Source organism: Agelaius phoeniceus, chromosome 19, assembly GCF_051311805.1.
Source record: "Agelaius phoeniceus isolate bAgePho1 chromosome 19, bAgePho1.hap1, whole genome shotgun sequence".
Lineage (NCBI taxonomy): Eukaryota > Metazoa > Chordata > Aves > Passeriformes > Icteridae > Agelaius > Agelaius phoeniceus.
Genome location: NC_135283.1, coordinates 9,794,276 through 9,821,976, shown reverse-complemented (window position 1 = coordinate 9,821,976; position 27,701 = coordinate 9,794,276). Strand labels below are relative to the sequence as shown.

At 43.8% G+C, this 27,701-nt stretch overlaps 2 protein-coding genes and 1 long non-coding RNA gene across 12 annotated transcripts; 2 read left to right on the top strand and 1 right to left on the bottom strand.

The window, feature by feature from the left end:
* Positions 1-54: 54 nt before the first annotated feature.
* Positions 55-17,846, bottom strand: CEP95 (centrosomal protein 95). Of its 9 annotated transcripts, XM_077188439.1 has the most exons (23): positions 17,348-17,845; positions 15,990-16,118; positions 14,908-15,015; positions 13,962-14,072; positions 12,886-12,994; positions 11,910-12,019; positions 11,039-11,146; positions 10,372-10,565; positions 9,897-9,966; positions 9,193-9,281; positions 7,937-8,070; positions 7,487-7,622; positions 7,189-7,303; positions 6,639-6,802; positions 6,269-6,361; positions 5,732-5,882; positions 4,461-4,621; positions 3,968-4,042; positions 3,324-3,476; positions 2,179-2,325; positions 2,019-2,090; positions 1,763-1,944; positions 55-232 (listed from the first exon to the last, which is right to left on the bottom strand). In XM_077188439.1, exons 1-22 carry the CDS (start codon positions 17,511-17,513, stop codon positions 1,768-1,770), a joined length of 2,772 nt encoding a protein of 923 aa, XP_077044554.1. In that variant the 5' UTR covers positions 17,514-17,845; the 3' UTR covers positions 55-232; positions 1,763-1,767. The 9 variants fall into 9 exon arrangements, 8 of the variants coding, with proteins under 8 accessions (XP_077044554.1, XP_077044555.1, XP_054500869.2 ...); XM_077188440.1 differs by lacking the exon at positions 55-232 and having other exon boundaries at positions 1,569-1,944; positions 9,193-9,236; positions 17,348-17,846; XM_054644894.2 differs by lacking the exon at positions 55-232 and having other exon boundaries at positions 1,569-1,944.
* Positions 8,716-10,184, top strand: LOC143695521 (uncharacterized). The gene is made up of 2 exons (XR_013184800.1): positions 8,716-9,455; positions 9,900-10,184. It is a non-coding gene; the product is annotated as an uncharacterized LOC143695521 (long non-coding RNA).
* A 2,818-nt stretch (positions 17,847-20,664) lies between the features above and the next one.
* Positions 20,665-27,497, top strand: DDX5 (DEAD-box helicase 5). 2 transcript variants are annotated; one of them, XM_054644913.2, is made up of 13 exons: positions 20,665-20,815; positions 22,206-22,371; positions 22,519-22,615; positions 22,700-22,833; positions 22,956-23,021; positions 23,441-23,582; positions 23,660-23,820; positions 23,968-24,140; positions 24,324-24,434; positions 24,627-24,688; positions 24,772-24,831; positions 26,086-26,310; positions 26,822-27,497. In XM_054644913.2, the coding sequence occupies exons 1-13, from the start codon at positions 20,808-20,810 to the stop codon at positions 27,205-27,207; spliced, it is 1,791 nt and encodes a 596-aa protein (XP_054500888.1). In that variant the 5' UTR covers positions 20,665-20,807; the 3' UTR covers positions 27,208-27,497. The 2 variants fall into 2 exon arrangements, with proteins under 2 accessions (XP_054500888.1, XP_054500887.1); XM_054644912.2 differs by having other exon boundaries at positions 20,683-20,839.
* The last annotated feature ends 204 nt before the right edge of the window (positions 27,498-27,701 follow it).

Here is a 27,701-nt window from a genome sequence, read left to right as displayed (position 1 = left end):
ATGTCATTTTTAAGTAACTGTACTTTGTTTCAGGAGAAAATACTTGAAACTTGGTGACTTCCTATGGTGTTACCTGCAGTGAGGAGGGTGCTGAATGTTCTGCTCAAACACAAACACAGCAGCTCTGACTTTGCCTCTCAGGTACTGCCATGGCTTGGCAAGGGCTGTACCTCAGCACTGGTGAACTGATGAACAGACTCCTCTCAAAACTGAGCAAAGCTGCACCATCTTCCTGGAGGGAAATAAAGGCAAATTTGGTGAAGATTTGCTAAAATTGATCAACTTAGGTGATAAATATTGTCCCTTAAAGGCTTCAATTTAGCCAGGCTTACAGCAACTCCTGAAGAGGTTTGGATAGGTCAGGGTTCTGTGTTCCTGGTTTTGTGGAGAGGTTTTGGTGGTTTTTAGGTCTGCATTTCTGCAGTGAGGTGTCTCATGCTGTAACAGCTGGCTGGTTTGTTTAATCTGTAAAAGAAGCTCCTTCAGCCGTTGGGGGCTTTTTCTCCTGTTTAACTCTTTTTTCAGTGAGTGAGTGTGAATGCTCTGTGTGTTGTCAGTTCCATCAAGACACCCCCTCATGGCAACCTTTAACTGTTGTATGTACAGTGCAGTTAAATCCAGCATTCCTGTATCACTCCTCACACTGCAATTTTAAGCAAGAACTGTTCTACTACCAAGATAAACGAATTAGAATTGCACTTTTGTCAGGCAGAGGAGGCTGTATCAGTAATGGACTTCATTAATATCAGCTTGATTTTATGCAATTGCTCTCAGTTCAAGTCCTCATCCCTCTGTGCTGGCAGCTCCCCAGTGTCTGGCTGGTGAAACCTGGATTTCCTGCTGGGCACTGCACTGTTTATAGCTCTGCAAGATGCTACAGGAGCTGCAGTGCCTGCTGGCAGCTCCTGCTCTCCTGGAAGCAGAACTTACAGCCTGAAATAAGGTCAAAGCTGACTGGTGGAATATTTAATCATTCTTTAGTTCTGGTTCTGTCAGTGTGAAGATGGAGTAATGAGGCTGCACCTGTGAGTGTGGGCTGTGGAAGATCAGGGATGCTGTCCATAGCTCCTTCCCAGGGCTCACCTCTTGCAGAAGCTGATCATGTACAGCTTTAGAAGAATTTGCATTGTTTTCTATTTCAAATTCCTTTTCCCAGTGCATTTGTGGCATACAAAGAGTATTTTATATGCTTTGTATTTTATCAAGGCAGCAACACCAGCCCTGTGAACACAACTGAAGCAGGAGTGGAAGAAGTCTTCCCCTGCTTGATATATTTAAATTCCCAGTTACTTATGTCAGGTTTATTGCAGGCATTCTCTAACTTGGCCTTTCACAGGAAACCTGAACCTCTGATGTTCTTTCAAAGATCTTCTTGTGCTTTGTGACCTTTCCAATCCATGATTTCTGGCTAATGGTGTCAGATTGGCTTAGCAGCAACAGCCCCAGCACAGATGCAGAGGAGCCTCAGCATCCAAGTGTTGCACCAGGAAAACTTCACTAAAGCACCCTGACTTCATCCCAGCTTCCTCTGGGGAGAGCCCAACATCACCCCAGCCTTGCTAGGAAGGTAAAAAGTAGTTCAGAAATTTTATTGGTGATCAGAAAAGTGCTGTGGACATTCCAGAGCCCAGCAGCTACACTCCTGACAGGTCAAAACGACAGAACAGATATTCTAAAGAAAAAAACAGCCTCACACATCTTCCCATTACAGCAACTCTCAAAGACTCTGATCATAGCCAGGGAGGACTGCAGTGCCATTTACCCAAGTCAAAAGAAGTGGCTTTGGCTGTACTGGAAGGAAGCCATCTGAAGTCTGGCTCTCAGCCTGTCTGCCTCTAGTTCTTGAAAAAAGGTGTCATCATCATTGTGCATGATTGCTGCTTGCAGTTGCTGTATTTCCTTTTCCATCTTTGATCTCACTTCGCTTTTTGATTTTTGTAGCATCTAAAGAGAAAATACTGACATTAGCCACAGCATGTAGAAAGAAAAGGCAATTGGAAAAAATGAAGAGTACTTACTTGTGCTTGTGCTTTCTCTCTGGTTTGGATTTCTTGGAATTCTTGAGATATAGCTTCTGCTAGCATGGAAAACTAAACACAACACATGTGTGAGTTGAACTAATTAAAGAAGGACTTCTAAGTGGAAAATATGATGTGCCTGATGCAGATGAAGCTTTACCTGATCTTTGTAGTAGTTCTCCAGGGACTCCAGCTCAATCTGGTGCTCTCTCCGTTGCTCATCGCGCTTCTCTCGAGCATAAACTTTCAGGTCCCTCAGTCTTTGCTTCTGAATTTCTAAGCCTTCTTCAAATAAGTTTTTAAATATCTGCCAGCAATTAGAAAAAGCAAACCTGAAACTTTCCCAGGAACCTGTAAGTATACATTTACATTTCTCAGCTGCTTTAGCTCCTGATGGAATGATGTTTACATGAGGATAGGCCATAGCCCATGAAAAAGCACAATTATGTACCTAGAAACGGTGGTGCAGATACAGCTGAGCTAGATTTGTATTACTCATTTAGCTGAAATTTTGATAGATAAAATAATGTTTCATGTCAGTTTAGTCAGATGACCCAACTGTGCAAGCCAGGGCCTTTGAACATGCACTGTGATTTACAACCCACCCTGTACTCTGCAGTCTGACTTCACGACCTTCATCCAGGTTTCCAGCAGCAGGAAATCCAGCCTGGACTCAGGCTTTCCATTCCTCCACAAGGACACTTACCAGCTGTAGCTCACAGCTTCAGGGAAACAGTTCTCAAATCCTTACCAGTGGATTATGCAGTAAACTTCTAATCTTTTATTTTGAGAGGTGACAACTGTGTATCTGTTCTTGCAGAGTTGTAATAACTCTCTTTGCTTTCCCTCGCTCTGATGTCCAGCCCTAATTAGATCATATCTGTCACAAAGTCCACTTTGTTTTACAAACACAACTGAATAACAAGGCTGCCTGTTTGATCAGTTCCCTTAACTGAAGATTTAGATTGTTTTCTTTGGATGGTTACTGTAGGAACAACTTCTTAATCCTACTGTTTCTGAAAACTCATTTCCCCAATTTCTCATGTTACCAGCCCTGTTACTTCACCCTTTCTCTCCTCTTAGCCCCATAAATCATCCTTTCTTGTTTCACAGTGGTTTGCCCTGCACTGGATCCTCATTTCCAGAGCAGGAACCATTCCATCTGTGGCCTTGACTGATCAGCCACTGCATCCTGGCTCTGTGCTCTGCTGAAGCATTGAACTACCCGACCTCAGCCTCAGCCCTGGGCTCCTGACAGGACAGAATCGCACCCCTGCAGGGCAGGGCCCGGTGCTCAGTGCTCACCCTCTCCTCGCGGGTCCTGGCCCGCAGCAGCTTGGCCCGGAGCTGCAGCCGATAATCCTCGTAGTATTTCCTGGCCCGCGCCACCTGCTGCCGCCTCTCGGTCACCTTGTTCTGAGCCCACTTCTGCCGCTGGATGCGCTGCTTGATTTCTTGCTAAAGGGAGAGCAGCAGCTGTCAGACCACCAAACTGCCCACGGATACCCCTGCAGGCAAAGCTTTGGTAATCAGTGCTAATTAGGGTCCTTTACTAAGGACCTGCTCCCCAGCCCGGCTTTGCAGTTAAGGTGGAAAGCGTTAATCAGCACCGAGGAGTGAAGTTGTGTCACTGTCAAGGGAGCTGCAACACAACCTCCTTGCACTTTTTTAGAATTTGCACTTTTCTCCTCCTTGCACTTCTTTAGAATGTGTTTTACCTCTTAGAGCAACACTGCAATGTCATAATAATAATAATTATAATATTCCATTCCCATGACCCCGGAGCTGCACAACAAACAGATTATGTGGCATTTTGAGACCACAGCTACTCAAAAAGTTTAAAGTTGTCATAAGACAAAAAGCCACTTTTATGGTGTGGGAATATGCATTTTAGATAGCTCCATGTGTAATCTCTGCATTATGTAACAAATAGTGTTCAAAGAACCTACCAGTCTCTTGCTGTGATCTTGATCTCTCTTAATAATTGCAGCAAGCAGCTCGTGTTTCTTCAAGGCTTGTTCAACCTGGAGGTTTAAAAAAAGCTCATTACTTGCCTCATGCTGCAGGACAAGCTGTTCTGTGTAGCAGGTTTAAATACTGCCCCTCTGCTATGTTCTGGGGTTTGGGTTGAGAGTTACCTTGTATAAGTTAATCAACTTTTGCATCTCATAACTCACTTTTAAACTAAAAGACCATTCAGAACTAGCAGTGGAAACTACAAAATGCTTTTAAAACAGCCCTAGGCAGTACTCAAGAAACCAGTGTCAAAGAAGGACCATGAGACTCAAGTGGCTGATGAAAAGTTGAACCTGTTTATGTAAATCTGTACATGCCTATTTAAGCAAGCTCCCAGAACATCCTCCCACACTGTGCTGTGGGTGTGCAGGTGCCCTGTCAGGGTATCTCTGCTGACATTCAGCAGGTAAGAATGAGAGCACTCACTTCATTCTGGAGTTTGGGTCTAGGTCTGGCAGAGGGTGCCTTGAGGTGCTCAGTTTGTGCAAGCTGCTGATGCCACATTTTATTCAGAGTACGGGAGGAAATGTGCAGGTGGGGAAACTCCTCCAGGAGCTGCAGGAGGAGGTCATTGTCTCTTATTGTCACTGTAAGATAAAGAAAGAGGTAAGCAATAAATTCCTGGAGAATACATTTAGTTGTAAATTCATCCAGACAGTGTCAGCATAAGTCAAGAAATATTTTACACTGAACACTGTATAAAATCACCGTGCTGCTGTTACCATGTCAAGCTAAGCCCAGCAGGACCTCTCATCCTGCCAGTACAGCAGCAGAGAAAGCAATCCCAGTCTTTTGTTGTTTCTTTGAAGAATTGATTTCATAGCTCAGATGTCATTTCCCTACCCCCATCACATCCAGCTAAAACAGGTATCCCTTTCTTTCTTCATGTGGTTGTGACCATCACTAATCAGTGATTGCTTTCTCTCTCTGGATGCAGCAACTTAAAATAAAGCCAGCACAGCCATGGCAATGACAGATCCAGGTCAAGTAAACAGGTGCAAAACAAACTGGTTTGCAACCAGCTCATTGCCATCCATTACATCTTTGATCTTTCTGGCAGGAAAAGATGATGGGGAGATGAAACAAAAGGGTATTTACCAAGAATATGGCCTTCAAAAACTGGAATAAAAACAAGGCAGTGTAGCTGAGCAACATTCAGATATGTAGGAGATTATCTGGTGATCTTATCCTTAGGCATGCACAGTGCTGCTTACCAAAACTGGGCCTAGGATTTGCAGCTTGGCTTTCTTGGAGCATCACTTGCTCAGCAGAACCAGTGGCAGCATTAACACCACAGAGGCAGGGTCCTGACAGAAACTGCTCAGTGACCTGTACATGGCTCTGCTCTAGCCACAGGCCCAATTTTAAATCTGATACATGCTCAGAAAAATAACAAAAGGAGAGTTCAGACTGTAGTGGAATAAGCACAGGAGTAGCAGCAATGGAAAAAAGCCCTGAAAATAATCCAAGGGATTTTAAGGAAGTGGTAAATGGGTCACAATTTGATTGTGCACTGATGGTTTACATTTATGTCAAGCATTATCTTCCCTAACAAAAATCCAGACATACAGAGGTCAGAAGAAGGGAAAATGCTACAGCTGACTGGTATATGTTGGACTGGTGCCTTTATTCTTGGAGTTCAACACATGCTTTCAAAAGATGCCAGTTTTCCACCAAGTATAGTTTTGAGTTCTTACTTGGAGCTGCTTGCTTTGGCTTCATGATCCCTCGTTTTGGAATCCACTGGCTGTGTTTGGGATACTGAGGTGTGGTTTTTCTAGAATAAACTTTCACTCGCTGAGACACTTTTGGAGGTTCTTGAAAGACATTTTCTTTGTACTCTTGTTCCTTAGGAGCAGATGTAAAACAGATGGAGAACAGGTATGAGAAGGGAAACACTGACAGAACACAGTTTGGCCATCAGAACTTAAATGTCTTTCAGACTTTAGAATGAGAACTTGGACATCTTGCATTGGATTCTCCAGAAGGCCAGAATTTACAAAATGCAGGTCAGGGTTCAAATAAAGGTTAAATCTCATCATTGCATAACCTCAGCTCTTCTGCAGCACTTAACATTAGGAAGTGATTCAGTTGCACAGTGTTCTAACTATGACACTGGAAGTCAAGGAGGTTTTGTTCCCTAAAGTGTCTGGACAGACCATCTAGACAAATTTAAAAAGAAAAAAATCAACCAAACAAAACACAACCAGCAATCCCAACAGTGCATCACCTACCATTTCCTTGGCAGCTTCTCTGAGCTTGGAAATTCTTCGCTTCTCCCTCGCTTCAAAAATTCTTAGCTCATTTTCATAAGCTTTAGTGACCAGCTAGAAAACAAAAATAAAAGGACTTGTCAGAGGAAATAATCACTCCATCCAACCACCTTGTTAACTTGGTGGCTGCATGGGTCAAAGTAGCTTCTTCCACTTTCAACTCTTTTTTACAAAATTCGGGGTTTAAGTCTCTTCCTCAGCAGGCTACAGATAAAACAGCATATGATTACTAGAGGAGAGCAGATGCTCCCATTACACAAAAGTGTTCTGGTTTTGTGGTTCTACTATAACTGTTGGCAAGAACTACCGTGAGGTCCAATCCAAAAATTACCTTTGCTTTTCTTGTTCTTTCATCCCTTTCCTCCTGCAGGTGGCTGTGGATTGTCTTTATCTGGCCCATTCCTCTGCCCCTCTGTTTGGGTTCCTGGTGCTGAGACAAGGGTGAGGCTGGAGAGAGGGACCTTGGCCTGCCTGGGTACCTTGGATGTGGTGTGTCTGCAGGGAAAGAGCATTCACTGAGTATCAAATCTGAGATAAAAACCCCAGTGAAGTGTATTGTGAGGCCCTCATTTCAGAACCACATCCTCTGAGCTGTATTCTGTCTCTCCCCCCACCTGCTATACATTTTTTTACTGCAGCTGTGTTTCACTTGTATTTTTCTTTGTGAATTTTTGCCATGGTTTTTTAAGTGTTAAACAGAAATGTGATTGCAATTCTGTTACTGTAGGTCAGGTTTGGATCAAAGAAATGAACTAACAAGAGAAATAGAAAAGAAAATAGAAATGAATGAGCAATACAGAACTTAGTAACTAACTGTAATTCAGTGCAGCAGGTTTCTTTTCTGTTTGTTGCCATCCCAATAGTGGCATAAGGATTGTCACCTCTCCCAGCTGTCCTTCGGCCACGGCCCATGGCACTGTCACTGTGCTGGGACAGGCTGTCCTCCTCTGGCAGCTCCCCTTCTCTGGTGTGCTCAGCCAAAGCTCTCTTCAACATCTAAGGGAGAGAGGTTTTTCTGTGGGGTCAGGTTCAACAGACAGTTCTAAAGCTGAATGAACTAAAGCCAGGTGTGAGATGCAGATTTCCTTTTCATGCACATTGCACTGATATTCTTAATTCTCTCCACTGGCATTACTAAAGCTGCATTGCTCAGCTCAACAAAGAAGAGACTGCACTTACTAAATCTAGTTCATTCAGCCTGTGAGACAGATTTTCTGATGCTTCATGAAACTCTTGCTGCTTAGGCACCTTCTCCTTTGTTGTTCTGTGGGAAAGTGAATCTTCAACTGAACCTGGGGTGGAATTTTCATATTTTCTAAAGCAGAAAACAGACAGATTTCATTTCTGTTCTAAAAACTTGACAATGAGCATTATCTCACACAATTCCAGCTCACTTTTTGCCTAAGCATGTTTTTATAGGATTAAGTAAAGCAGAATGTGGAAATGCCTATAACATATTTAACAAAATGAATATATGTAAGGAGAAACAGGAAATCTTTCTGTGAGAATTATTCTTTCACTGTCACACAGCCAAGGAAAGAGAGATCTTGTTTAAAAAGGGAGGAGGGGGCTGGCTGGCCATGGAAATCAAAGTTCCAGGGTGGTTCAGTACCAAAAATCTGAACTTACCTTGTTGCTCTAGGCCAGTGCTGAGATTCAGGTCTTGGGGTTTGTGTAACTTGTTCAGCACACAGTGAGAGCTTTTCCTCAGAAGAGGTGGATATAGAAGAGGTGGATGTAGAAGACTCAGATACCAGAGGCACCTAGGAAAATGAGTGCATGAGGGTTTTATAGATCCTGTGAGTAGAGATGCTGTAATAGAACCATCCCAAACCCTGTGAGTATAGATATATATAAATAGCTCTATTTCCAGGCTCCTGAGTGCAGATAGTGTGCATTGGAGAATGAATGTCTAAAGAAATGGACTAGGAAAATATGGCAGATCAGCTCACAGCTAAGCCATGGAACCAGAACAGGGTTAGGTTAAGGTCATGAGTATCTCCACATCCCACCTCACCAGCCTGGGACTGATGCCAGGTAGTGGAAATAAGCTGAATTTCCCTTAGTACAGACTGAGCTGCAGTTCACAGCAAGCCAAAAGAGAACACTCCTGTTCCTGTGCCATTTAGCTGCACTGGTTTAGTTCTGCCTGGTAACTTCTCCATTCAAACTGGAGGAACTTGGGCTTGGCATGGACATCCTGGGAAATGCACCAATGGAAAATGAGTTTCAGAGACAATGTAGAAGTAAAAGCTGTTTAAACTATTGGAACAAGTAAAGTCTGTGAGTACCTCTTGTGGTTGCAGAAGGCAAAATTGTGTTTCCAGAGAAAGAAACTTCCTTTACAGACACATTTCTATGGGCACAGATTGGTAAGTGCTGATCAGTTTGTGGGTTTTGCATTATTCAGTTTTTGAAAAGCAAAGGACAATGCAAGAAAATATAAGGAGATAATATAATAAGCAGTTAATGGATCTTTAAAAATGAGTAAATCTAAGTTTTATTTGCCAAAACCCCCAAAATTCTTACTAATTTCGAATGCTGATACACTTCAGAGGAAGGACATGACTGTACTCCTGTGCTTTGTACATTTTTGATTAAAAAGCAAGATAACCAGTTACTGGTTGGTTGTGATAAATAAACTCTGTGGATGCTGGCTCTGTACATTTTGGAGCAAAAAACACCAGGAAGAATGAAGAACTGCCATGACTCACAGACTGCACACAATCACAATCTGACAACACTGCATCACTGATTGTATACTGGGGAAAGAAAGTCAAAAGCAGGTCTGCAATAAGCCCAGAAGTGCCACAAGATAACAGACAAATTAGGCAGAAATCAAAAAATACTGATTGAAATTCCAAAAATTAAGATGTAACATGTACCTTTGTCACTTTGTCCTTGGCATCACCTCCCAGCACTTCTCCCACTGCAGAAGCAGATGACAGGCAAGTGTGAGTTAATGGCACTGTGCCTGTTAATGTGGGCAACAAGGCAAAAAAAGATGTGAGCCAGGGCCTGTGGATCCAAATTATTCAGAGAACAGAATGACAAAGCAACTGTGGCTACCCAGTTGTGACATTCATTTTGGTAATTTCTCCAGTCTTCAATGTTCAGTGTCATGGGAATGCTATGGAAACTAAAAAAGGTAAGCAGTGTTTCCAAGGCAACAGAGAAAATGAGTACTGAAAAAAATAGCTTCTAAACCTTTTTTACAATAGCAGTTAATGGCTTTTTCTTAGAATTGAAACTGGCTTGTTTGGTCCATGTTTCTCTGCTCAGAATAAGCTCAGCCATGGGACTTATCTGCTGGAAGAGGTTTCTGTGGTCCAGACCCATCTTAACAGGATTAACTAAGAAAGGAGTTGAATTGGGGACATGGATTACTTTTTTCCAGTAGAGGGAACAGATTAAAAGTAACCTATTTTTGTTTCTCTGTAAAGCAGAGATAGAAATATGAACTTGTGGCTGAATTTAAAAAAAAATGCATTAGTAGATTCAAAACAATATTTTTTGTGGTGCCAGGAAAAATGAATGCAATATTATAACATTTAAGAGTTACCCTAGAGGATGTAAAATTTTCTCTCACCAGGGATTTTTCTGGATGGAGGAAGACCATCAGAAACATGAGGAAATTTTTGGGTAAGTGACTTTTCAATCTGAAATAAAAAGCAAAATGTGTTCTATAAATTCACAGGAGAGTGCTGACAGGAAGCTCATAATACATTAGATCTATCTGCAAATGGAAATCAATGCTGATTTTATAGATAGATAAAAATCACTATAATTATTTTGTTTACTATACTGCAAACTCTGGCATTGACTGTGGAGATGTGTCTGTATATATGTATAAAATAAACACATCCCTCAAACTAAATTCCTCTCTGGACACTTAGTGAAGAATGAATCTACAATCCAAAATTCCTGGAACTGAAATAAACTCTGACACATTCAAAAGTGTTCTTCAGGGACCATCTACTCCCATTCTGCAAGTAAACTAGGAGGTTAAACAGTATTGGTTACTAAAAGAAAATGAAATCATCAAAGGGCAGGTTTTTCCTTACAGCAGGAATGTTCAGTGCTTCTGTGCAAGGCAGAGCTGCTGTCAGTCTGTGGGAGCTGTGGGGATCTCTCCACGCTGGGGCCGAGGGCTGGAACGGGGGCAGCAGAGGAATTGCCTGCTGGATGGGCTCCCCCAGTTTGGTAGCACTGACACCCAAACTCCCTTGGTGAGGCTCATGAACAGCCTCCATCCCTCCTGAAGAGGCAAACACAAAGGATTTGCAGTATTATCTGGGGAAGCAGAGCACGTTTTGTGCATTGTGTATAGCAAAGGGAAGTGTCTCAATAGCAAAGGTGAGCTGCCACCTTTGTTGGATTGCATAGGACAGTGCTGTAACGTTTTTCAGCCTTGAGAACATGATTTTGGATGTGAAGATCTTCCATAAGGACTTTTTAGTGTTTTGAACCACAAAAGAAAAGAATACAAACCACAATACAAATTAAAACCAGCCTAGATGAAGCCAAATCCTAGCCAAGCAGAAATACCCCAGATAATGGAAGTTTGCCCACTATGAGAGACTAAAATATTGCTTTTCTGAAAAGAATTTATTTTAAAACATGACTAAAGTGTTTCCATTCACAGCTAAAGCTCTCCTCCACACTACCCTAGTTCTCTACACCCCTAAATCAGAATCAGGTGGATGAGCTGTCAGAAGAATCAATACTCACCATCTTCCCTTTCATTTCCAGTCCCCCTTTCACTTTGTGAGAACTGTCTGGGCAATGCTGCAAGAGCCTCTGTGCTTTCAGATTCTTCTACCTCCGTGTCCTTGTCTGCTAGACAGAGCACAGGCATCTGAAATTCTACAAGTGGTTGCTTAAAAAAAATAAATTAAGATCTATAAAGTGTCTTGCTATGAACTGTTGAGATGGACATTTTATTGTCTGCTCATTGCTTGGTGTCAGCAATCCATACTAAGCTCAAAATAGGTCTGTTAAATTCTTATTTGTAACTCCAGTCAATGAAATGTTCATAATTCACAATATTTCTTTATGCCTCTACTTGAGGAGATGAATCATCAATAAGAACAGGAAGAATTGGAATATTCTTATAAAATTATGAAATAAGAGTGAGCTCCATTTAAGTCATCTGCACACTACTCCTTTTAGAGCCATCCTTTAAGTTTTGAAGGGGCACACACTCCTAAGAAGTTTTCTTTAAGAATGAACTTAATAATTTTTTACAGTTTTAAATAATACATGTTACACTGCAACAAATGAAACAAAGTCTTCAGAATTCTCCTATTCTACTGAACAAGAAAAAAAAATGCCTTTGTAGAACTGAATTAGAACTCAAACAATAAACCTTAATCCAAATAAACTAGTGCAGGAGTCATGAAAAATAATGCCTGGAATATTTACTTCCAGAAATTTTAACTTCAGCAAGATGTATTGCTTATTGTGGGTTGTCTAGGGTTTTTTTAACAAGAATTTAAAACTGTGTGTATCTGAAAAAAGTAACTTTTTAAAAGGAAACAAAAAAAAAGCCTAGGAGTCTAACTAGAGAAGAGTCTTAAAATTTTTTCTCACCCAAACTCACCTTCCCCTCTCTTGGAAAATGAATAAGCAGTATCTCCAAGTTTAATTAATTCACTGGTAGATCCTGAGCCATCTGTATCACAAGTTTGAATGAAATATTCTGACGGGGACCTAGGGGGGAACATAAAGCCATGAAATATTTCCTCTCTCAGCCTCTGCCCATTCAGCCCACGAGATGGAGCTGCCGAGGAGCCGTGCAGGAACGGCCCTGCTGCCACGGAGCAAACCAGAGCAGAAACCAACAGAAACTGAGCTTAAAACCAGCTTAAAACCAGCTTAAAACCAGAGCAGAAACCAACAGAAACTGAGCTTAAAACCAGCTTCAAACCAGCTTCAAACCAGAGCAGAAACCAACAGAAACTGAGCTTAAAACCAGCTTCAAACCAGCTTCAAACCAGAGCTGGAGCCACAACCACTGCAAACTCAGCTTAAAACCAGAGCAGGAGCCACAACGTAAACTGAGCTTAAAACCAGCTTAAAACCAGAGCAGGAGCCACAACCACAACCTAAACTCAGCTTAAAACCAGAGCAGGAGCCACAACCACCACAAACTGAGCTTAAAACCAGAGCAGGAGCCACAACCACCACAAACTGAGCTTAAAACCAGAGCAGGAGCCACAACCACCACAAACTGAGCTTAAAACCAGAGCAGGAGCCACAACCACCACAAACTGAGCTTAAAACCAGAGCAGGAGCCACAACCACACACTGAACTCAGCTGAACGAATCAATCTTTAAAACTGATCAAAGTTTTTGTTTCATTCCACATAAAAAGTAAACTTAAGGGAAACAAAATCAGCAACTCTTCAAGGGCAAAAGAAGTCCCAGATGTAATTTTAGCCCAACCAGAGGAGTCACCTCACTTTCCTTTTGGCATATGCAATCAGTAGGTGTCTATACTATAAAAAACCTACTCATTTCTCTACAGATTCACAGTCAATCACTATGTCTAAGCAAACATTCAGAACTGTTCTTACCTTTCAGCTGATGAGAGCAGTGTTTGTTCTGTAAGTTGATCAGCAGTGCTTGCCAGCTGCTCTTGAGGTGCAATTTGAATTTCATCACTGGACAGCACATTTATCTCAGCTGTTCATAACCAAGAGGTAATTATTTCCAGGAAAAGTACTTCTACCTAGAAACTAACAGGTACTACTTCCACTATCATCACAACAGTTTTTGTGTAGTATCAACACTGTAGTGTTTAATCCAAAATGATGCCATGTAATGTTCCCCATGGAGGGGGGAAGGTAGGGAGGTGGGGCAGCTTTTATGGTAAATTTTGCCATATATCCCCTTGTTCCAGTTATTAATAAACCTTTCTTCTTCCTCAAAGGAATTAAACTGTGCACTTACAGCTAGAAAACTGGAGCCACTGACCCGCAGTGGGTAACAAACCTGGCAGTGTGAGGGAAGGGAAGAGCAGCAGAGGCAGTGAACATCCCCACTGTCCCCTTTGCTCTGCCCACTCTGGAGCAGCTCAGGAGGAGCTCAGGCACCAAATGCTCTCTCTCCCCTGTCACTGGGTGCCCCAGCCCGTGGTGACAGCTTTAACCAGCTCTGAGACAGACAGCAGTGCCTGCAGTGAGATGCCTCTGCAGGGCTGAGCAGCTTCTCTTCCCATTTTCCTCAAAACAAGCCCTGCTATGGACCTATCCCAGGAGCCTCTCCCAGGAAAGGCTGCTGTCCCCCTTCTCTCCAAGTAACTAAAAGGGATATTTGCTCATTCTTCCAATTAAAGCCAACATCTCCCTCCTTGACTCCTAATCCTGAATCATCTGCTTATAGGTTGAAAAGTAACTAACAAAGGATGAATTGTCTAGAGTAGGTTTCTGCCTAGAATGAAGCAGAAAGATTATGTAAGTTTGGGGGAAAATTATCTATTTTATTATTGTTTATGAAAATGAGGAATGCAAATATTCAGCTTCACCCCTGAAATTTTCCTCCCCTGAGGTCAGTTTTGTCTTTCTCTTCTCTCCATTGTCAAGGTTATAAGTAACCAAAAAACCCAAATAAATCTTTGCTACATTGGAAACACTTTGGGTTGACATCTCACCTCCAGTATGAGAAGATGTTTCACTGACTTCTCTAAGATACTCCAACAAACCATCAAATATTTCAAGGAGGTTTTTGATAGATTCCCTGTCTCCTTTCACAATGTTCTCACCTTAAGAGAAGGTAATGACACATATTAATAATTAGTACTTCACAGAAGAAAAATTCTCAAAAGTAAGGCATTTCCTGTAGAAGAGTGCTTGGAAATTCTTGTAAAGGTGTCAGCTCAGAAGACACCTGGTCACTTATTGATGACTATGTAGGTAAGCTTAAAGTATATTTTAAGTGTTCTAAATTTGCATATTTTCATTTCTAATAAGTTTATTGATGCAGTAACTGCTGACACTCACAAAATAAATATTCTGGGATATTTTCAGGGACAATTGGTATTTAATATTTTTCTTGTACATAAAACTATAGCATGAAGCAGTCTGTGGAGTGGCAGCAGGGTTGCAAACACCAGCCACTGTGTACAGGCACCAAGTCAGATCCTCCTTATCAAGCAGTTTTCATTCTTTGCAGTGTGAGACCATACACAGGAATACTCAGGGAGAGCCATTATCTGTGTGCAGATAACACACCATAGTTCAACTCTTTATTCACCAACTTTTAAAAATATATTAACAAGTTTGAAACTCCAGGGTCATGTCTTAAAACCCAGTGTCCAAGCCTGAGCCATAGCAGATTTCAGGTAACACTTTGGCAGCCAGATGAAGCATGGCTGAATGTTACCTTTAACATTTCTTACTCTTATTTATTCTCTGCTTGCTGTTTCAATGTATAGCCTGATGTCCAAGGCAAAGGCTCAGTGTTCTGGTGACATCCATACCATAGAAGAGATTCCATGCAAGTATGAGAGCAAGCTGTGTAACACCTGGTTCTTAAAGTGTTTAAATTAAACCACACAAATATTCAACTGCATTTGTCTCATTAAACCAAGTACTTACCTGTGATGTGAGACAAGCTGACCTGCAAATAATCCAATGCCAGGGAATCTATTACTGCCTGTACATTATGTGCATCATCCTCTTGGCTTCTGGGAGTAGCAATGAAATCTATTTAAAATAAAGAATAGATTTTAGACTATTTAAATGGATCGCTTGTTGCAAGTACCTTAACAATGAAACTGCTTTAATTTCTGCTAACAAGCTAGTATTGTTTCAGTACCTTGTGTGCTTGATGAAAAGCCCAAGTATCATATATGGTCCTACAAAAGCTTTTATAAATACTGAGCACAAACTTGTAACACCCCTTGGAAGATGTGAGGGTTTTATCAGGATTAAATTCAAGAACAGATTACTAAAGCATTTCTCCTCCTCCACTCCCAGCACACACACCTAGTTCAGATCATCAAACTGGAATTGCAGTTTGTGTTATGGCTTCTTCTTTCCCTGTCACACACTAATTGCACTGCGATGTACTCTGCTTAATTGAGAACATTATTTTTAGTTCTGGGCTTACATTTAAAAAGACTTCTACCTTTAATAGGTGCCAGTTACCTCAGTGCTCTTAAAACCTTCTGCAATCAGTAGTCTGACACTTCTTACACATAAGAGTTTATAAACAAAGCAAATGTGTAATTGTGTAGCCTTTGCTTAGTGGTTGTCACTGGAGTCCAGTGGAGTTGGGTTAAAGCAGGGTTAAATCACAGCTCAGCTTTAGCAGATTCTAAGTACCAAGCATTTTATGAGAGCAGACTTCAGTGCTAACTCTGCTGTAAGATAAAATGAGCCAGTTCACATCCTTCAAAAGTATTATGCCCACAGACAGCCTTCAAGGCCTAATTTACAGTAGTTCTGTTGTGGCTATCCTCATAGCTGCCATTCATAGCAGTCCAAAGTTAAAATAAAATTGGCCAATACCACTTAAATCTTCTTAAAGAATTACCATCTTCTATTTTTGTCCTTGGAAGGATACAAATACTTTAAATCCCTACATCTGTAGGAAGTTCTACAAGTTTCAATTTTATTTAACTACAAAATACACAGAGACAAAAATAAAAACCAGATTTAGCAGTTATCATTCCTACCTGGTACTTTTTCTCCTAAGATTGACTCATAAAGATGAACAAACAGGTCAGCACCACATTCTGAGAGATGCTTTATGTGCTGGTTTATGTGTAAGGTCCTACAAAGATCATTGGCAACATCAACCCAATCTGTTCAGAAGAAAAACATTAATGTCAGAAATAAAGAAGTGGTTATTTACAGTGAAAGGCAACACCTGTAAGTGTCTTTGACTCCACCAGAGGTGGTGAAACACAGCAGGCTGACCCTTCCATCCAAAATATAAAATATTGTTTAAGTGCAATCATAGCCCAACTGGACTTGGGAGGTGAAAAGCACCAAAGTACCACGGGCTGGGCAGGTTAATTTTTTTTTTCCATGTAATGAAAAACAAATTTGCATCTGGTCTCATAGCCAGGAACTCCAAAACTTTAAGACCTTAACAAGCCAAGCTTTGATACACCATTTATCAATGACCAGAAATGACAGGTTCTTTTTTGGAAAACATGAGCTTCTCTGACAAACCCAGGTTCTCTGATAGTCTCAGGCCATGTCATCACTGCCAATGTAAATACTCCTCATGAAAAGTAAATTCTACTGTAATTAATTATTTAAGGATTAGAAGAATACAGAGGTGGTCCCACCAATTGCTTGTTTGAGCACAGTGAGATCATTAACATTGTGATTTTCCCCAAACTTTGAGACCCGAGATCCATGTGCTTTGAAGGACGCTTATTTTAACAAGCATTAAGAACTTCAATTTACTGGAGAAGGCAAAAGTCACCTTTGGAAGGAAAAAGTATAGAATTACTACAACAGAAATTAATTTGTAGAGTTTTCAGCCTCCTGCACACGGGTGTTGCTTTTCAATCTCTCAACTCCTCCTTCATGTTCCAAATATCACTTTATTTTAAGTTTCAGATGCACGAAAGGTTAAAGCAGCATCTCCTACATATCAGGCCGATGTCTTGGAACACTTGAATTGCTGTTTATTTGTAGCTTTATTAAGTTAAAAGTGTCGCCAGGAAAGGAACAAAGACAAAAGAGGGGAAGGGAGCAGTTACCGCAAAGAGCTTAAAAAGCCGTAACACAAAAAAACGACAGCTTTATAAATGAATAAACATGAGCTGAGTGGATGAGCTTTATAAATTAATAAATAATGAGCTGAATAAAATTGTGCCAGCGGGGAGGGGGAGGGTGATGAGGGAGAAGGAATCTCTCCGGCTCGCTCCCCCGGCTCTGCGGGCGCCGGGCCGGCCGCTGCTCCGGGAGCGGCCCTAGCGCAGACCCCGCAGGGCCGGGAGCGGGACCCGCCTCAGCACAGACCCCGCAGGGCCGGGCCCCGCCAGCCGCGCTCGGAGCCGCCCGGGCCCGGCCCTACCTGAGCCCTCAGCGCTGCCCATGGCGGTACCAACGCCCGGGCCGGGCCCGCCCCCGCCATTTAAACCGCGGCCTGCGCGTCCATTGGGCAGGCGCTGCAGGAAGGGGCGGGGCCGCACCCGCCGGGGTGTCCGGCGGCGTCGGTCATGGCCGGTGCTGTCGGTCATGGACGGTGTTACGGGGGTGGGGCGGGGCCGGGCCGGTCCTCTCTGTAACGGGACTGGGAGCAGAGAAAGAGCCCGTGCCACAAAACCGAGCCGCAGCGCCGGTCACATGCTATTTATTCCCGCTCCCCGGTCACGTGCTATTTATTCCCCGCCGCTCCCCGGTCACGTGACGGGCGGCCCCGCCGTGGCCCCGCCGTTCCCCGCCCGGGCGCTCCGGTTCCGCCCGGCCGGTGCCGCCACCGGCGCGGGGCTCCGCGGGCCGAGGCTCCCGGGCAGCACAGGCCGGCCCCGGGGCGCTCCGGCCGCCGAGCGCGGCTGGGGGCGCAAAATGGCGGCGGAGGGGCGGGGGGGGTTTGTCCGTGAGGCTCCGCCTTCGTCACCTGAACGGGAGGCGGGGCTGGCGCTGCCTCGGTAACACGGGTGGGGACCGTCCTGACCTGGGGGAAAGTTCTAGCATTTGACCTTGCAGGCTGACCCGGGACGTTTGCTGGCCGGTATGTTCATTACCGGGGGTTGGTGTTAATTGCCACGATACAGGTTTGACAGGATAATCCGAAGGCATTTCTGCATGAAAGGAGAGCTAAAACCTTTATTTAAAATAAAATCTATAATTGAAATTATCTGTATTAGCTGCTGGCATGCAGTTTATTGGGCAGGTTGGATGGTGAAAGTCTGTTATTTCCTTTCTGAGCAACAGTATTCCATGCTCCTTAGGAGTTCTGGGTTTTCCATGTTGAAAGCAAAAATGGTGCCCTTTATCATTAAACTCCTTGAGCACAACAAAAGCAGATGAGGTCCCAATTTCGACCCAGCAATTAAACCTCAGTGCTGTGAGCTCCAGCAGCGCAGGGGCGTCATTTGTAGATCCAAATCCAAGTGCACGCAGCATCTCAGGAACACAAAAGAGCTTTTGTTGTGTGTAAGCAAACACAGATCAGTGCTATCGAAACTAAACTAAACACGGATTTCAGTTTGCTACATACACAGCTCTGCAAAGCTGTGTTGATTTGTTTCCATGTGTTGGCTATAATTAAGAGAACACGGGAAAATCAACGATGTTTAACTTAGGAGGGCGGAACAGAAAAATGAGGAAGTTTTTTTACAAAGGAAATTGAAAGGAGTTCCTTGTAGACTTAACTGCGTGTAGACAAGGCAGGGGCCGTGTTTTTGTTTAGTCTTTTCAATTCATTAAAGCCTTAGAAAGATTAAACAGCACAGTAACAGGAGCCACAAAGTTATATACAAACACAATCAAATTAATCTGTGTTAAGATAAATGCAATAGAACAAGAAAATTTATTTTTACAGCCTTTGCAAAAATCTTTTTCAGACTTACCGGGAACAGGAAGCCTGTAGGGTCAGAGGGTGGAGAGTGTTAATAGGGGTGTTTGAGGACAAAAATCTTTCACAAGCCATATTAAATAAGTAAGTCTATACTGAAAAAAAACTGGGGAGATTCCTCTACTAGAAATTTGCTGGGATAGTATTAACAAAACCAGTCAAGTTGGAGTACTATTGAAAATAAAAAATTAATTACAACAAAAATGGTTGAGCAAGGTGGTATTCCAAATTGCTGAGGGTCGAACAGCTGTGGCTATTCATAAACAAGCCTGACTTAGGTGTTACTTTTGAGGACAACATCATGCACACCTCTAGTCTTTGCCAACCTTGCTCTATTCTTAGCAATATTTTTTTAAAGGCTAGAAAATAATATGCAACAGATAAAAAACATATTTATATTTTCATTATGTAGATCTGTATGGGGTCGAGATCTTAAATGCTGTGAATTTCTTGACAGTAAATTAAAAAAAAAGGCAAGGATAATTATAAGTGTGGAATTGCTTTAAAAGGAGGAAAAATTACACTGCAGCTTTGCTTTATTATAAAGGAGGTGACTTAGAAGATATTAATGTCCACAAACAGTATAAATAAACAGAAAGTTATTACTCACAATTTTTACTAACTCATTGTTTTATGCCCCTTGTTCTTATCTAGCAATATGTTGAAAATGAAAGTAAATGTGTTTCAGGTTGCATACACTGAAACCGTAAAACACATTGTCATGGTATGTTACAAGCTAAGGGCATAAATAGAACCAAAATGTGAAGAAATGGCCATCAAATACAGTTATTTTTGTCCCAGAAAAGCCTTAAAGCACAGATTGCTAGAAGGTGGGAGGATATAAACGGGAAGTGTTGTTATGGCACTTCTTCCTTATGTTGTTTTCATTTCTTCCTTCTCTGCCTGCAGCAGGTGGCTGCACAGGGGTGTTTGTGCCTAAAACTTCAACTCTTGTGTGTGTAAAGCTTCAGGGCGCCGTACACTGGCCTGGCAAAAGCGGTGGGTGAGCAGCAGTGTCCCCTTGGGGTATTGAGTGTTTTTATCCCGTGCCTTTTCAGCGCCACTGCACCTCAGGTGACCTTTGACTCAGGTTACTGGCCCTGGTGTGGAATCCAAAAAGATAACACTGGTAACTTTACGGACATATATTTATAAATATTTATGTTTACATATACGTTTATGAACATTTTAAAAGGCAATGGGTAACAGCAAAAAAGAACTGGCCTGAGAAGGTTTGACGTTATTTTGGGTCCAGCTCTCCAGGATCCGCACATCTGGCTCCTTCCGAGAGCGAAAGTCACAGGTGGGCATGGGGCCAACCTACCGTGAAGTGTCAATTATAAGCTAAAATGTTTATTAGTTAAAAGCCTGGGCTCATCTCGAGCTATTTCAGGACGATTTTCACAAACAGATCTGTGAGAACTGGGGGACTGCACTGCGGACATCAGGGTCCTGCTCTGCCCTGCCGAAAGTGCTGAGGAGGTGAGCTGCCTTCTGAACACGCCGGGCAGCCGAAAGCCTGCACTTATGGAGACTGAAGAGAGAATTCTCCATTTCCGTCCCCCTCAGGCCCGGGTGCCCTCAGCGAGAACGAGGCTCCCGCCCGCAGCGGCTCCGCGCGGGCAGGGGGTGGGGGTGGGGGGTGCTCTCCCCGCGGGGGGGGCACTTCCGGCCGCGAGCTCAAAGCCGGTCAGCCGGGCGAGCCGCGGCCACGCCCACGCGGAAGGGGGCGGGGCCTCGGGCCGGTTCGGGCCGCTTACATAACGGCGGGGGTGGGGCCCGCGCGTGCGTCACGCGCCGGCTCCCGGCAGCCCCCGCTGCCCCGTATATAACCGGCGTCCGCGCGGCCGGGTGCCCACAGTGAGCGGCCCCCGCCAACGGCGCCGGATCTTGTTCAGCCCTTCGCCACCCGCTCTAAGTGACCGGAGTCGCCTCGCCCACCGCCACCATCGCCATGCCCGGGTATTCCAGCGACAGGGATAGAGGGTGAGTCCGGGGGCACGGCCGGCGCCAGCCGCCGCCAGCGTCCGGACTCTGAGCCTGCCCGTGGGGCTCTCGGGGTTGTTTTTCAGACGTTTTAAGATGGCGGCGGGGCGGGGGTTGGGCCCTGAGCCCTTCCCTCAGCGCTCCCGCCGCGAGGGGTGGCCGTGGGAGGGTATCGGGCTTTTTTAGGCCACCGATAGTGAACGACTGTCGGTTCCTTCGCCTCAGAGCACCCCCCGCGGGTGTGCTACCGCTGAGAATACCGCGGGGAAATTTTAATTTTTTTTTTTTTTTTTTTTCCCTTGTTGGGAAGGAAGAGACTCGCCCCAACCCCCTGGGGACGCCCCCCCCAGCACAGACTGTCCCTCAGAGCCCGATTCCCCCCGCTGAGAGCGGCGGGCGGGCTGGAGGTTTGTGGGTCAGTGGGTTGGCAGTGCCGAAGCCTTGGGGAGCTCTCGGCAGGGCGGTTCCCTCCCCTCCCTTCCCCCTCCCCAGGCTCGGGCTGTGGCCGGCAGGAGCCGGCCGGCTCCGCTTTGTGTTGTGTAAGCGGATGTTAATGGCCGGCCCCGCCATGCGGTGGCTGAGGGGAATCAAAATGCCGGCTATGCTGCTGCTGCCTTTGTTCCTCCTCCTCCTCCCCCCGCCCAGCCCCGGCTCTAAAATGGCAGCGGCTGGAAAATGTGGCGTAGACAGAAATGAGAGACAAAGGAAACAGCGCTGGCAGGAAGCAGCGGCCGCTCGGGAAGCGCTGTGTTGTGCCGGGAAGGATCGTTCGCAGTGCTCGCCCGGCCGAAATTGGGAAGTGATCGGGGCGGGGGAGGGAGCCCCGTGCTCGGATTCAGCGCGGCACCGAGCCGCGCCTCGGGGCTTTCCAGATCAGCCTTCTCCGAACGGAGGGACCGAACCTGAAATGCTAATAAAGCGCATGGCCTCATAAAACACCGTTGTTAAAAGAAGTCTGTGTTTTGGTGCATGCAAAAGAACGGTTTACGGGAAAGTTATCTCAAGGTTTCGTAACCACTCCTGCCCCCTTTCAGCAATAGGAGTGTCACTGGGACGGGAAACCATTTTGATCACGGGGTAGTGCCAAGGTTTTAATGCCTGTTGTAACTTGCTGTTCGATTGCATTGTATGGAAATGATAAAGACACGTTATCTTAGCTTGTGAGTAAGAAGTGTGGCCGCGCAGATCGTGACATCTGCAGCTTAAAGTACGAGTTTAAAGTTTTAGTGTCCTGAAACTTCAGTAGGTAGAGTTTATACAACTGAATTGTAAAGTAGTGGGTGGGCTGCAGAAATGGTGGTGAAGTTGTTCAGGAAGAGGACCAAAATGTTTCTCTTGGATTCTATGATGTGTTCTTTTTGTCTAGGTTTGGAGCCCCTCGTTTTGGAGGAAGTAGAGGTGGACCTCTCTCTGGGAAGAAATTTGGAAACCCTGGGGAGAAACTTACAAAAAAGAAATGGAACTTGGATGAGCTGCCCAAATTTGAGAAGAACTTCTACCAAGAACATCCGGATGTAGTGAGACGTACTGCGGTATGTACCTGATCTGGCTCGAGCAAAAGTAAACAGAAAGTGCAAACATGTTGAGGGTCATGGGGCCCAGCAGGCACAGATGGGGTAACTTAAAAAACAACTTCAGTATCAGAGCTTATTTCCAATAACTGGTGTTTTGTTTTGCAGCAAGAAGTTGAACAGTACAGAGCGAGCAAAGAGGTCACAGTTAGGGGCCATAACTGTCCAAAACCAATTATCAACTTTTATGAAGCAAACTTCCCTGGTAAGTGAAGACTACTTTACTGGTTGTTCTTCAGATTGGATTAGGGCAACATCTGAATCTATATGTTTAATTTTTTTCTTCAAGCAAATGTTATGGAAGTAATTCAGAGGCAGAACTTCACTGAACCAACTGCTATTCAAGCACAAGGTTGGCCTGTTGCATTGAGTGGATTGGATATGGTTGGAGTGGCACAGACTGGATCAGGGAAAACACTCTCAGTAAGTTTTGATTGTAGCCTGAAATACTGCTGGATTTCAGCAGTGAGAGTATGGTGTAGCCTAGTGCAGGATGAATACTTCAAGGAAGAGATTGTAATGAGATTTTTCTTTCTTCCAAACAGTACTTACTGCCTGCCATTGTGCATATAAATCATCAGCCATTCCTGGAGCGAGGAGATGGACCTATTGTGAGTATTCCTAAATGAAAGGGGATTTTAATTTCTAAGTACTGTATTTTACAGTCTCAATTGGCCATGCTCATAAGAGTGCATAGCAACATTCTGTTTCTCTATGGGAATAAAGTGGTTCCCTGTTGGGGTAGTTTCTCAAGCAGATTCTGTTAACTCTGATTGGATTGTCCTGAAAATAGTACAGAACAGGCTTTGATTTTGGGTTATATTTTGGAAATTGTTATCCCTGGAAGCTAGTGACTTTCAGGTATCTCTCACATGTTTGGTGGTAGTTAAGATGCCAGGTAACCTGATTTGCTGGTTTGACTACTTAAATCTACTTCAGTCTATCTGGCACTGAACTTACACTCAGAATTAGTCTCAGACTGGGATCTTCCAATGGGTATTGAACTAAAACATGGGCATCCTCTTTGCAGTGTCTTGTGTTGGCACCAACCCGTGAACTGGCCCAACAAGTGCAGCAGGTGGCTGCAGAGTACAGCAGAGCGTGTCGTTTGAAGTCCACGTGTATTTATGGAGGTGCTCCAAAGGGACCACAAATCCGTGACCTGGAAAGAGGTATGGATCAGCCTCAGTGCTTCTCTGTCTGAGGCACTGTGGAAACTGCTTCAGCTGATGGAACTGCTTGGTTTTAGGTGTGGAAATCTGCATTGCAACACCTGGAAGACTTATAGACTTCCTAGAAGCTGGAAAGACCAATCTCAGGAGGTGTACCTACCTTGTCCTTGATGAAGCTGACAGGATGCTTGACATGGGATTTGAACCTCAGATCAGAAAAATTGTGGATCAGATAAGAGTGAGTATAAATGGTTTATGCATTTATCACTATAGCAGATACAAACTACTGCCACTACCCTTGTTAGAGTAAGGGCTGTGCAAGCCTGGGTAGTTTTGGTTGGGCATTGAACTTAACCCTATACTGATCTTTCATTGATCTTTCTAGCCTGACAGGCAGACTCTGATGTGGAGTGCCACATGGCCTAAGGAAGTGAGGCAGCTGGCTGAAGATTTCTTGAAAGAATATGTGCACATTAACATTGGTGCACTGGAGCTGAGTGCAAACCACAACATTCTTCAGATTGTGGATGTGTGTCATGATGTAGAGAAAGATGACAAGTAAGTAGGCCTTGGGGGCAAAGCATTCTGTGTTTTCTGTCAGTTTTACTTCATGAACTGTGGAACGAATACCTTATTTTGATGGATTTTTGACATCAGTCTGAGGCAACTTAAAGGCAAGAAATGTTTAAACTTGTACAGTAGAAAGCAGTCTAAGCTCTAACCATAATCTCTTAAAAACAGGCTTATTCGTTTGATGGAAGAAATCATGAGCGAGAAGGAAAACAAAACAATTGTTTTTGTGGAAACCAAAAGGCGTTGTGATGATCTTACCAGAAAAATGAGGAGAGATGGGTGAGTAGCAGCTGAGACTACACTGAGCAATAGTCTTGCACATGCTCTTGACACCACAGTTCAGAATCAAAACTGTCAGGGGCAGCAGCTGTCAGCTGCAATGCCCAGACTGGAATTTGCCAGTAGCCCAGTCTTTGACTACTGAAACCACCAGAGGAGAGTTCTTGGGTCAGCCAAGTTCTGTGTTTTCAGGTGGCCAGCGATGGGTATTCACGGTGATAAAAGCCAGCAGGAGCGGGACTGGGTTCTAAATGGTGAGTGTTTCAGCAATTTCTGCAAGCATCTGATTGATGGGTGCTGTTTAAGGAAAAGAATTGATTCATTTCTTGTGTTACAGAATTCAAACATGGAAAAGCACCAATCCTGATTGCTACAGATGTTGCATCCAGAGGTCTAGGTTAGTAAAAACTCGTAATGCCAGTTGGCCAAAGCTTTTAAAGAAAGTCTATTGCTTTCTTTAACCTCTGCATTTTTCTAAGTTTTCTTCACATAAAGGTGCAGTCTTTGTGGCAAGGCCTAGGCATGACAATCGGAGGACTCGAGGGGGATGGAGGACTAGTGGAAATGATCGGCTGGCTGCTTCCAGTCAAATAGAGAGGTGAAAGCTGAAAGCATTGTGTGCCAGTAATCTTCAAAAGGCAAAGATCATCCTTTAAACTACTACCCCCATAAACTGTTCTCTCATGAAATAAGCAGTTTCATTCACAGTTCACTTTGCCCTGGTATTTCTCTTCTCTCCATGCTTTGCATGATTTGCCATGGTGCAGTACTGTTAGTTTTGTGCATACTGTCTGCTGTGATCTGTGGGTCTTTGAATTTCAGTGAGTTCTTTGAAATGTTGAAGAACATAATTTTAAACTTCAATGTTCTATGAAATTTTTTTCAACCATGAAATGGAGAGAGCAGCTTTAAAATGTACTAAGCCTTGTACAAATTGGTGAGTACTGGCACATGAAATCTGAGCATAAAAGTCCACCTCTCACTTTAACAAGTGGGGCAGGAAAGCAATGGCTTTTCAATGCCTTTGAAAGTCGAAGTTCCTCCACCTATACATAGTCGTCATGTCGAGACCTGCCAGAGAGAGACCCATTCTCAAGTGAACCCTGGCTTCTTGGAAGCGCTTGCCTAGACAAGACACAGTGCATAAAAACAACTTGGTGACTTTGGGGGGACAGGTATGTTTTTCTTGCAGCTGCAGTTCAAAGGTCTTGGCAAGACGAGCAGTGTTGGCCCCTTTTTTTTGAGCTTCTAATGAGTGTGTATGTGAAGGACCTTGTATGTTTTTACTCTAAGGTCCTCAAATGAGCACATGAAGAGGCTGCTGTGAGCTTTAGTGGCCCTACTGCAAGAAGCTTTCAGATGTCACTTGATGATTTGTAAAGGGGACACTTGAGTTGGGAATGCCAAGCAAATGCACACTCCTTTATGGTAAGGTTTTGGATCACAGGGTGGGTGATGAGAACGGGATCAGACGGAGTGTGCGTAACTTTTCTCTTCCACTATGCTCTTGCAGAAATGGATGATTCTAACACTGTTCTTTGCAGCCATTATTCCCTTTAAAATACTCTTGTCTAATGTTTATCTTCGATTTGGCTGTTGTGGTGTGCAAAACTTTGTACCTCGCTTTTTGCCACACTGCAACACTTTACAGATGTGGAAGATGTGAAATTTGTCATCAATTATGACTACCCTAACTCCTCAGAGGACTATATCCACCGAATTGGACGAACTGCCCGCAGTACCAAAACAGGCACAGCATACACATTCTTTACTCCTAACAATATTAAGCAAGTAAATGACCTCATCTCTGTGCTTCGGGAGGCTAATCAAGCCATCAACCCCAAATTGCTCCAGCTGGTTGAAGACAGAGGTTCAGGTAAGGGCCGTTCTTGATCTTGGTGCATAGCTTTCAGAACAAAATGGAAACTTGAGATTCCACCTTCAGCCTCTCTTCAAAATAAACGTGGAAGGTGGTTTAGTTACCAGTTACTGTGACCTCAGAAGGTGTTCATTAACGCAAAAGCCAAAAAACAGCACCCAGATGCTCCCAGCCTATGCTGTGGTGCACCTATGGCTAGGGCAGGCCAAAGAGATACTTCTTACTTGCCCTGAAATAAAACACTCGTGGACTCAGTTTTGTGGCTTGGAAAGAGAGATGGACCCAAGTGTCCTGCTGGCAAGTTAGAAGTCACTTTGATGCCACAACTTGTGTTATGGGGGAGAGTGTATGACTCCTCAAAAGTGAGACATCTTTATCTAACTGGAGTCCAGCAAGCACCTGGAAAGCTTTTTTAGTAGGTTGGAATTATTGGGACTGAAAATGAATGCTGCTTAACTGAACTGAAGAGCCTTTATAATGCACATAACTGTCCTGTCTCTTTCACTAGGTCGTTCCCGAGGTGACCGACGTGACAGATACTCTGCGGGCAAAAGGGGTGGATTTAGTAGTTTTAGAGAGAGGGAGAACTTTGAGAGAACCTATGGTGCACTAGGCAAGAGAGACTTCGGAGCAAAAACCCAAAACGGGGCTTACAGCGCCCAGAGTTTCAGCAATGGAACTCCCTTTGGGAATGGCTTTGCAGCTGCAGGCATGCAGGCCGGCTTCAGGGCCGGCGGTAACCCCACGGGAGCGTACCAGAACGGCTACGAGCAGCAGTACGGCAGTAACATTGCCAACATGCACAATGGCATGAACCAGCAGCAGTACGCCTACCCTGCCACTGGTGCTGCTCCTATGATAGGTTACCCCATGCCCACAAGTTATTCTCAATAACTTAGTGTATTTAAATGTCTCAGTTTTTCATAATTGCTCTTTATATTGTGTGTTATCAAAACAGGATAGTTATTTAAGAAATGGGAAATGCAGAAATGACTGCAGTGCAGCAGTAATTATGGTGCACTTTTTCGCTATTTAAGTTGAATATTTCTCTACATTCCTGAAACAATTTTTAGTTTTTTGTACTAGAAAATGCAGACAGTGTTTTCAAAGTAAATGTACAGTGATTTGAAATACAGTAACAGAAGGCAGTGCATGGCCTTCCAATAAAGATATTTGAAGACCGATTTTTCTTTCAGATGATAATTTTCTCAACATGTGCACAACTTTACATTAATGAAAAATGTCAAATGTTTTTATATTAAATTCTAGAAAGGTTTCTCAACTGTGTCTGATTAAACATTTAAGCTTATACAAATACCAGCCTTGCCTTGATTGGGCTAGATTGCTTAGCATGGCAGGCTCTGCTTCGATGGGGAAGAAAATTAAAG

Bases quoted from the DNA above. Each gene is read 5' to 3' on its own strand.
- DDX5 (XM_054644912.2), top strand. From the start codon at position 20,808: ATGCCCGGGTATTCCAGCGACAGGGATAGAGG. The intron at 22,834-22,955 runs GTAAGTTTTGAT...TCTTCCAAACAG, and splicing joins GATCAGGGAAAACACTCTCA to TACTTACTGCCTGCCATTGT. The intron at 26,311-26,821 runs GTAAGGGCCGTT...CTCTTTCACTAG, and splicing joins GGTTGAAGACAGAGGTTCAG to GTCGTTCCCGAGGTGACCGA.
- CEP95 (XM_077188439.1), bottom strand. From the start codon at position 17,513: ATGACCGACAGCACCGGCCATGACCGACGCCGCCGGACACCCCGGCGG. The intron at 7,623-7,936 runs GTAAGTTCAGAT...TTTCTGCTTTAG, and splicing joins CACTGGCCTAGAGCAACAAG to AAAATATGAAAATTCCACCC. The intron at 4,622-5,731 runs GTAAGAACTCAA...TTTATCTTACAG, and splicing joins GCCAAAGCAAGCAGCTCCAA to TGACAATAAGAGACAATGAC.